Source organism: Orycteropus afer, unplaced genomic scaffold (assembly GCF_000298275.1).
Source record: "Orycteropus afer afer isolate SDZICR_OR568_19922 unplaced genomic scaffold, OryAfe1.0 scaffold00071, whole genome shotgun sequence".
NCBI classification, from domain to species: domain Eukaryota; kingdom Metazoa; phylum Chordata; class Mammalia; order Tubulidentata; family Orycteropodidae; genus Orycteropus; species Orycteropus afer.
Window position 1 is genome coordinate 2,464,818 of NW_006921658.1, and position 9,468 is coordinate 2,474,285.

The window sequence follows — 9,468 nt, forward strand, 5'->3', positions numbered from 1 at the left end:
TCCTTCCGAGGAGTGGCTGGTGGGTTTGAACCGCCAGCCGTCTGGTTAGCAGGCAAGTGTCTTAGCCACTATGCTACCAGAGCTCCTTGTAAAAATACTACATGTAGAACGTTTTTCTTTACCTATTCATTTTCCCAAGGAGCTCTGGTAGGATAGTGCCTAAGGCACTTGACTGCTAACCAGAAGGCTAGTGGTTCAAACCCAGTAGCCACTCCTCAGAAGGAAGATGGGGCCATCTACTTCTGTAGTGATACTGCCTTGGAAACCCAAGGAGGGGTTGCTTTGAGTCGGGTCCGACTCGACAGCACATAACAACAACAACATATATCGAATAGGGAGCTCTGGTAGCATAGTGCCTAAGGCGTCTGACTGCTAACCAGAAGGCTGGCAGTTCAAACCCACCAGCCACTCCCTGGAAGGAAGATTAGACAAACTACTTCCGCAGTGATACTGCCTCGGAAACCCAAGGAGGGGTCTCTGTGAGCTGGATCCCATTCAACGGCAGTGAGTTTGGTTTTTGTTCGGTACATATTGAATGGGGTATAAGAAATTGTTTACAGTATTATTTTAGACTATAACATAAAAACTAATAACCAGGATTTATTACTGCTTTTCTTTCACTGAACGATGGACCAAATATAGTATTACAGCAAAAACACTTGGATGTCAAGTCAGTAGTTATTTACGTCATACTTTTAGCAAAAAAAAAATCACTGAAATTCTACTAATGTTTTCTAAGCATTTAATTGCCATTACTTGGTGTTGTCTAAGCGCTTGGCTGCTAACGGAAAGGTTAGTGGTTTGAACCCACCAGCTGCTCTGTGGGAGAAAGATAAGATATGCAAGCCTGCTTCCATAAAGATTTATAGCCTTGGAAACCCTTTGGGGCAATCCACTCAGTCCTATGGGGTCACCCTGAGATAGAATCAACATGACAGCAATGGATTTGGTTTTCGGTTTTGAAGGTGTTTTCTGTTCCCCTGGCACACTGGCCTCCTACTCCCTGACAACCTTGCTTGAAGTCCTCTGTACTTTTCTCTTGCTTCTTCCTGGAAAACTGCCCTTCCCAACTCTCCTAGGCTTGCTTGCTCATTTCCCTAGGCCTCTGCTCAAATTCCACCTCTGCAGTGACAACTTCCCAGACAACCTCATCTGATGCAAATCTATCCTCAATACCCATTAATTTGCTTTATTTTTCTGTACACCAGTAGTCTTCAAGTGACTTACACTGTATATTTGTAAGCTTCAAGAAAGCAGGGACTTGTTACTCATGGCTGTGTATTCCGTTTTTAGAATGGTAGCTATGACAAAGGAGGCATTCAAAAATATGTGTTAAATGAATGAATAAAAAAGATAGGTTGGAAAAACTAATTATGATCCACCCACCCTTCTCCTCTGAAGCCTTGTAAGGTATCTATTTTGGTGGTACCTTCTTTTTATTTATGAGATGGGCCAACTAGTTACTTTCATTATCTTTAGTTAAATGTTTCTATTTATGAAACAAATTCTTCTAATGAAAAGCCTGATACTCCAACAGAAGAAAAGTCAGAAATAGAATTCTTCAACTTGGTTATTGTTAGTTGCAGTCCAGTTGATTCCAACTATGGTGACCCCATGTGTGCAGAGTAGAACTCCTTCATAGAGGTTTCAAGGCTGTCTATTTTTGGAAACATATCTCTAGGGCTGTCTTCCCAGGCACCTTTGGGAGGGTTCAATCCCCTAACCTTTTAGCTAGCAGTAGAGCATTCACTCATTTGTGCCACTCAGGGACTCCAATTCAGTGATAAAGCTCCTGAAAGACTGTAAATTATTTCTTTGTCTAGTTTAATTTTTCAAAGATGGACTCTTTCATAAAAGGAGAAAAACCACATACACACACACACAGACACAAATCAAACCCTCTGCCCTTGAGTCATTGTTGTGACTCACAGTGACCCTATAGGACAGAGTAGAACTGCCTCAATAGGGTTTCCAAAGCTGTAAATAGATTTACAACTGCTTCATCTTTTTCCTGCAGAGTGCCAATCTTCTGATTAGAGCCAAATGCTTTAACTACTGCACTACCAGAACTCCTTATTTAAACTGTTATTAAAGTTGTAATTTTATAGTTAAATTGTTAACTCTTTGTTTGAAAAAAATACACACACACACACACACACACACAGTTTAAGTACTATTTTAACAAAGTGAGTTAATTTCAGTTACTTGTGCCTGATTAATGACTTTAACATTTAAATAATCGTAAGCAGGTTTTGAATTTAACACCTCATAGACCTGAAAGAGTCCTCAAGAAGGAAAGTTGCCTTTGCATCTCAGCAAGTTCTTCTCTGTTCATGAAAACAGAATTAACAAAGACCAGTAGGAAACTTCCCCCTAACTCATCTTAAATTCCAAAGAATCCCCAGTGGTAAAGGGCTGATTAAAGACATTTGATTTTTAAGTTTTTTTAAAAAAAGTTTTTAAAGAATAAACCTGGCAGCTCAATTCCCAAAAATTATTTTTATAAATTATCCAGTATCATTTTATATTGACACAGAAACTAGTGAACAAGAGGCTCCTTTAAATTGTTTTATTTGTTTATAATATTTACTGACTCATCATTCTTATAGAACACAGATTTCAATCTTTTTGTGGAGTCTTGTGTCTTTATAAGCTACATTTTAAATACACTGTGTTTTTACCATTAAGACAATCTTCGCAACACTAAATTAAAATTATGTACTTTTGTGTGGAAAGTAATTTTAACTTCATGCATCTTGAGATCCAGATAAATGAGTATTCCCTCCTAATACAAAATACAATACAATCTGCGAATCTTTGTTAGGTATAGGGAAGCAATGGTTATATATGACTACATAAGTACTGATTTTTAGAAGAAATTGATCCTTCAAAGAATTAAGCTACAAAAACAGAAAACAAGTATGAATTGATTACCTTCTCAGTGCCTCTTTTCTTTTCCCGAGGCTGATTAAGTTTGGCCTGCCTGTCTACCAAAATCTTCTGCCAATACCTCTGTTCATGATCACCTTAAAAATAAGCAAGTACATTAGTAATAGGTTAATCATGGAACACAAAGATACAAATGAAGAAACATTTTCAAGCCATTACATTCTTAGTAATAGAGCTTGAGTAAGTAGTTTATTATATTTAGCATATACAAATTAGGGTAGCTCTAATTGCTCTGGTGGTGTAGTCTCCTCAGGCGTTTGTCTGTTAACCAGAAGACCTGTGGTTCAAATTCACCAGCCACTCCTCAGAATGAAGACTGGGCAATCTACTTCTGTGTAGAGATTCAGCCTCAGAAACCCAAGGAGGGGTTGCTATGAGTTGGAATTGACTCGATGGCAGTTGAGTTTAGTTTTTCATGCATATTAGAGCATGCAAACATGCCAAAGTCAGAAAATACAAGACAGTAAAAATTGTTGAAAAAGAAGTTTCTATGAATATTACCAGAAAGGACCTCCAATTTCCAGCTGTGTTTCTTTTTAATTTCTGTGCATGCATTCATTACTGCTTGAGCATCCTCAGGAGTCTTAAATCTTACATGGCATTCTGTATCTCCTTCTAACAAATCAACATATACAACTTCTGAGATTGCTGCCAAAGTGTCCTGTATTAGAGTTCAGCAGAAACACTTAAATAATTATAAGGTTTCATAGTAATTGTAAAATTATCCTAATGATTGTATCAGAATGTACTATCTAAGTAAGCCATTATGAAACATAAATATAAACCCTACATCAAACATTTTAGAAAACTACACAGAAATACTCTTAAAAATACGCTTGGTCAAAGAAAAGACTATTTAATATCAAAAGAAAAGAATCTATTTAATATCAACTTTAATCATAATTTACTTTCAATGATTTTTGGTTAAACTTTAAAATCTGAATTAGAATGTACATATTCCATAAAGACAATATATTCGTAGCACAAAATGTACAAATGCTACACAGTCTCCTCCCCAAGAATTACTGGTCCTGGAGTAGTAAAAACTGTGGATGTACTATTCTGACCCAGGACAACCCCTTGTACTCAGAGCAGAACTGCTCCATTGGGTTTTAAAGGCTGTGATCTTTACCTACCTGTATTCTGAGGTGCCTTTGATTAGGTTGCAACTGCCAACCTTTTGTTAGTAGTCAGGCACTTAAACTTACCTGTACAAAAATCACTTAATACTTAAAATATACATAAAAGTATTCAACCTTTTATAACAAGTCATGAAAAAAAGCTTATTAAAACCTACCAAAATTCTAAATTCCCTAGTAGATCAAGCAGAATACAGTTTAAGAGGTATTATTACCTTCTTAAAAAGTATCTGGGAACCTCTTTTCTAAACAAGTTGCCATCCAGCAAGGAAATTTTACCTATAATGCCTGCAGTGATGGCAAATTAACAAGATTCTTGCATTCCTAATGCTTTTTTTTTCACAGCAGGTTCTAAAGAGTATACAAAGCCTTTATGCAAGAATGTTACAAATTCTTAAATTCATTAACTTCCATTCATAGGCTAAAAAAAAAACCACACCTACTGGAGATTCCCTACTGAAAAAAGGAGTCTTACTCATTTCTCCTTTTAGGTTTTTACTCTTTTCCAAGATACCATTAAATTACTTTTAGATGTGGAATTTTTAGGTCTTTGAATTATGGAAAAAAAAAAAAACCTATTTATTATGAAACAAGAAATGTGTATTTAGTTAATAATAAGACTGTCCAGGAAAAATCTGCCTCTAGAAGACAGGGACTAGGTTTCAAATCATCTCAGCACTATGCTACAGCATCAGAAAACAGGCACATAGTAAATGTTAGCTAAATCTATATATTAAAAGAAAAAAAAGTAATTAACTGGAGAAAATAATACTTGACAATCCTTCCAATTTCTCTATTTAATTAATATTAATATTAAATTTACAGAAAAAATAAAAAAAATCAGTATTAAACTGATGAAATTTGAATATATTCACTAGGAATAGTCAAGAGTTTTCTAAAGGATTTATGAGACAGATTACATTGATACAACTCAAAGATATTTACTAAATCCATTATGTCAGGCTAATCTCCCGCTTTAAAACCCTTCTTAGAATGACAAATTAGCCTGGTAATCACATGGGCAAGTCACAGACAGCAGTAACCACCATCATAGATCAGTTTTTGTTCCAGCAAAATATAAGCAACTACTGTATTGATTTATGGAGTTATTTTGGAATGAAAAAATAATCTGTAATTGATGTAATTACTCTCTAGATAATAAAACCTCTTTGAGGAATATAATGAAACCTATGTCAGTGATTCCAAGTAACTAAAGTTTTTACTAATTTTTCATTAAATCTTTTGCATTGATATCTCTCAGTTTTTTAGCCCAAACCCTGAAATGCAAACTTGTGGAACTGGTCAAATTCCCAATATGGGATAAAGAATTCAAAATTTGTTTTATTGACAGCTAGAGGATTTTAGGATAGGGTTTAAGATAAAAAGCGCATGCAGAAGATTACAATGGGCAAAAACCTCAATGTTTACGTTTAAAAATGTGACTGGACTATGCAAACCCAAACCAACATGATATATTGGGCTATCTCAATATTAAAGAATTGAAAAATTTTTTTGAATGATATAGATGAACATTCTACATGGTTACAAAATAAAGTGTCTCACATGCAACAAGGTTAAGGGTATTCTTACATAAAGGAATACAATACAATAAGAAAGAAGTATCACTGTTTATGCAAAGGACGACAGAAGATAAATCGTACACAGTGAAGAAATTTTAGAACATTATACATATAGTCTGAATTATACAGAAGAATGGATTTGTTTGTATATGAATATAAAACTTTTGTAGTTTTTAAAAATATTTTTTCATTTTTTGTTAATTTTTCCAAAAAAGTCTGGGTAATGCTGTTTAGGAACTATTAACATGGACTGAAAACAATTTACCAGAAACTAAAAAGTCAAAAGAAATTGAAGCCATTTTCCTCCAAAAAAAATCCTGCATTTCTTTCAGGAAATTATTTCTAATTTTAAATAAGATTAACAGACAAAAATAAATACATGTTAAGTGATAAATACGTATAATACCCTGTTTATGTCAAAAGAGTAGTTTTGCCGTTGTTTCAAAGTCATTACATAAATCTTCTAAGAATTTATTGAAAGAATTCTACTCAACATTAATAAATTCTCTAGTGTGCTCCCAAATCAGACAGTATCAAATGATTACAATTTAAAAATGTCAGATCAACTATAATGTTAATATCATCAAAAAAATTTGGTGTTTTTCTAAAACCTATTTTCACTGAAAATAGAAAAATGTCCCCTAAAAAATATGGAGAAAGCATTTTACTATATGCTTTAGTTATAAATGTGATTATATTTCTTCATTCAAATACATGACAGCTAACAATTACAGGCATCAATAGATACAAGCATAAATTGTAATTTCCTGCAGAAAAGGATGTTTAAATTATATTCACTGTAAATCTGATCCACTGAGAAATTTTGGTGTTTAAATTTTGCTTCAAGTTAAACCTCAGAGTTACTACAGAAACAAAAAGCTACTAGAAGTTTACTAGAGGTAAAAATTCTAATTTGATTTGCTTCATTTTTACATATTCAAAACATTTTCACACAGGAGAGTTACTCAGAGGACAGAGTGACTGCTGCCCTGGGGGCTCAAAGGCTTTACCCGGACTTGTTTCCTGCCAGGTAGCACCTCCACACTAATGATCTTCACAATCACTCCACCCACAAACTGTGGTCCCAACGCATTAACCTCCTGGGGGCGACATTCTTCATTGTTTGCTGTTGATTTGAAAAGGAAAAGACCAGAAATAAATCTCTTACATTTAACAATTTAACACTTTGGGGGACTACTTTAGAATAAAAACAATGAATAATTACTTGATTGCTTAGGTAGATTTAAATAAATAATGGTATTATATTTTACCGTTCATTTCTGATTACAAAGAAATAAGATAATTTTGTTACTCTAAATACAAAATGTTGGAAGAACCTTCCTAAACTCACTCTCTCACCGCAGAAAACGGCCATTTTCCTTGAACCAAGTAAAAAATAAGTTAACAGGCATCAGATACTATCATAATAAATATTACTTTATGACTCAAAATATTTATTTTGACAATTTATAAGAACTTGAAACGTATCCTAACATAGAAGAATTAACAAGAATCTTGCATGTGGTTCACGCTACGGGATTGAAATACATATATGAGGAATCTTTATGTCTACAAATTTCTTCATCCATAACCAAGGCAATAATTAAATACTTATTAAATTTGATTAATAATAATAACTACAAAGAAAACTGATGTGTAATTAAATTAAAAGAGAGACATTTAAAATTTGCCCTTTAAAGGTTTTAATATGAAGAAATAATACATCTGGTCATCTTAACAAATTTATTTTTAAAATAATTTTATAAGAACATTTTTAAAACTAATGTTTCTTATAATAACTTAGAAATACCACTTAGTACACAACTACTATATATTACAATAAAAACTATCACAGACATCCTTACTTTTTTCGTTTTTCTTTCCAGACTTAGTAGAGTCGCCATGCTCTGTTTCCATTTCTGACTCTGATTTTATTTGGGATATTGTTTTTTTTAAAGAAGCCATGCTAGCTTTTTGCAGAGCTAAGTACTCTTTTTTCAAATCCATCCATTCACTCCTGTAAACACACACACACACACAAAAATGCACTATTAAAATATTAACAACAGACGCCTAAAACAGCACCTAAGAAAACATTCAACCATATACATTCACAGTAACTTGCAACCACTCCTTTCCCCAAGTTTTCTTCCTTTAAATCCACACACTAAAGTTATTTCCTGGGTTCTAAATCCATCTAACTTGTTTGCTTAGGAGAGTTCTGCTTTTCTCAACATTTAGATGAAATGTTTTAAACTTGCAAATTAAATTCCTGCATGTGCTTCAAATATTGGAATTTGTGGAAGTCAAATTTATAATTATTTCATTAATTAGTCAATAAAATTCACTAGAATCATTACTCAGCATTGAGGGAAAAATGAGAAATTAAAATTTAGAGATTATTTGTGAAATACCTTTCAATTAAAGATAACATCCCTCTGTATTTACTTGAATCAAAAGGAATTTCCAAAAAGAAAAAAACACCCCATGGAAGTAATTTATTTATTTACATGCATTTAACATGTGGATGTTTCTGCAAACAGCTAGAGCTCCCCCAGATAGAAAACACAATGCCTCCACTGGCTCCATGGGAGCACTCATTGTTACCCTAATCTCTGCCATCAAACAAGCAGATAGGGAATTTTTTAAAAGAGGAGGATATCTTGTGGTAATGGTTTTAGCTGTTAACATTGACATCTGTATACTTCAAAAAAAAAAAAGTATCCAGACCCACCCAGGATCGTACATTCCCTGAGAGCTGATACATTAAAATAACAAAAGTCTCTTGTAATGATTCTCTTGAGATAAAAAGGCAAAAGGAATTCAGGAGTTGGAAATAGTATAAATACAAGTGCCTGAAGGCCTTGCCGTTTACCTATCTGGCCTGGAACCAAGCTGTTTGGAAACTAGTTCAGGAAGGTGAAAGACGCTTCAGAAAGGTATGTTTTTTGCTTTTTCTTGCTAGCTGCGTGGATTGCCTGTGGATTGCCTTCGACTTTAACAGGGAAGTTCTTTCTGCTACTTTTGAAAAGTAAGTGCTTCCTTGTTTTAGTAGAAGTGAATTCAACTGACCTAGGAATAAAACCGAACCATATTTCCTATTCCAACTATTTTTATAGGTCTAAAGGATCCCCTTTGCTTTAACATGGGGGTACCTGCTGTATAAAATAAAAGTAAGTGCTTCCATGTTTCAGTGGAGGTGTCTCCAAAACGACACTCTTGTACTTCTGTTTGATGAAAAGACTTTGACTTTTAGTTCCAACTTAAGGATATTCTTGATTTTCAAGTTTTTCAAGACTGGGCTCCCCACCACTTAAACGTGGATGTACTTGCTTTGAAACTAAAAAAGTAAGTGCTTCCATGTTTTGGTGATGGTGAGTCTTTTACTTTTCTGCATGACTTCGAAGACCACTGATTGAGCTTGTCAATGATTTATGTTTTAAAAAGTTAAAATAGTAAAGGGACCCCCTCTACTTTAACATGGAGGCACTTGCTGTGTCATTTAAAAATAAGTGCTTCCATGTTTGAGTGTGGTGAATCCTTACTTGAATCTTCAACTATTTTGTATCAGGAGCACAAGTATTGGTTACAGCCACTACTGTTGCTAATATGCAACTCTGTTCAATATAAACTGGAATTGCACTTTAGCAATGGTGATGGATTGTATACCTATTGCCAACAACAGTAACATTCAAGCCAGACTTACTTTGATAGTACTCTTAACGGTATAACCTCTTCTCCCATTTTATGTCTCTCTTTATGTTTTTTCTTATGCTTCCTTTTTGCTTTTAAGAGCGATC

The 9,468-nt window shown here is 34.1% G+C and overlaps 1 protein-coding gene across 1 annotated transcript in view; it reads right to left on the reverse strand.

Annotated features, from left to right (window-relative positions):
- The window catches only part of LARP7 (La ribonucleoprotein 7, transcriptional regulator), a 103,518-nt gene that overhangs the window by 92,277 nt on the left and 1,773 nt on the right, over positions 1 to 9,468 (reverse strand). Inside the window, exons 2-6 of the mRNA XM_007940776.1 lie at positions 9,375 to 9,467; positions 7,534 to 7,685; positions 6,679 to 6,794; positions 3,451 to 3,610; positions 2,935 to 3,026 (exon numbers count right to left, since the gene is read on the reverse strand). Of these exons, the coding sequence (XP_007938967.1) occupies positions 2,935 to 3,026; positions 3,451 to 3,610; positions 6,679 to 6,794; positions 7,534 to 7,685; positions 9,375 to 9,467 (613 nt within the window). The remainder of the gene's footprint in view (positions 1 to 2,934; positions 3,027 to 3,450; positions 3,611 to 6,678; positions 6,795 to 7,533; positions 7,686 to 9,374; position 9,468) is intronic.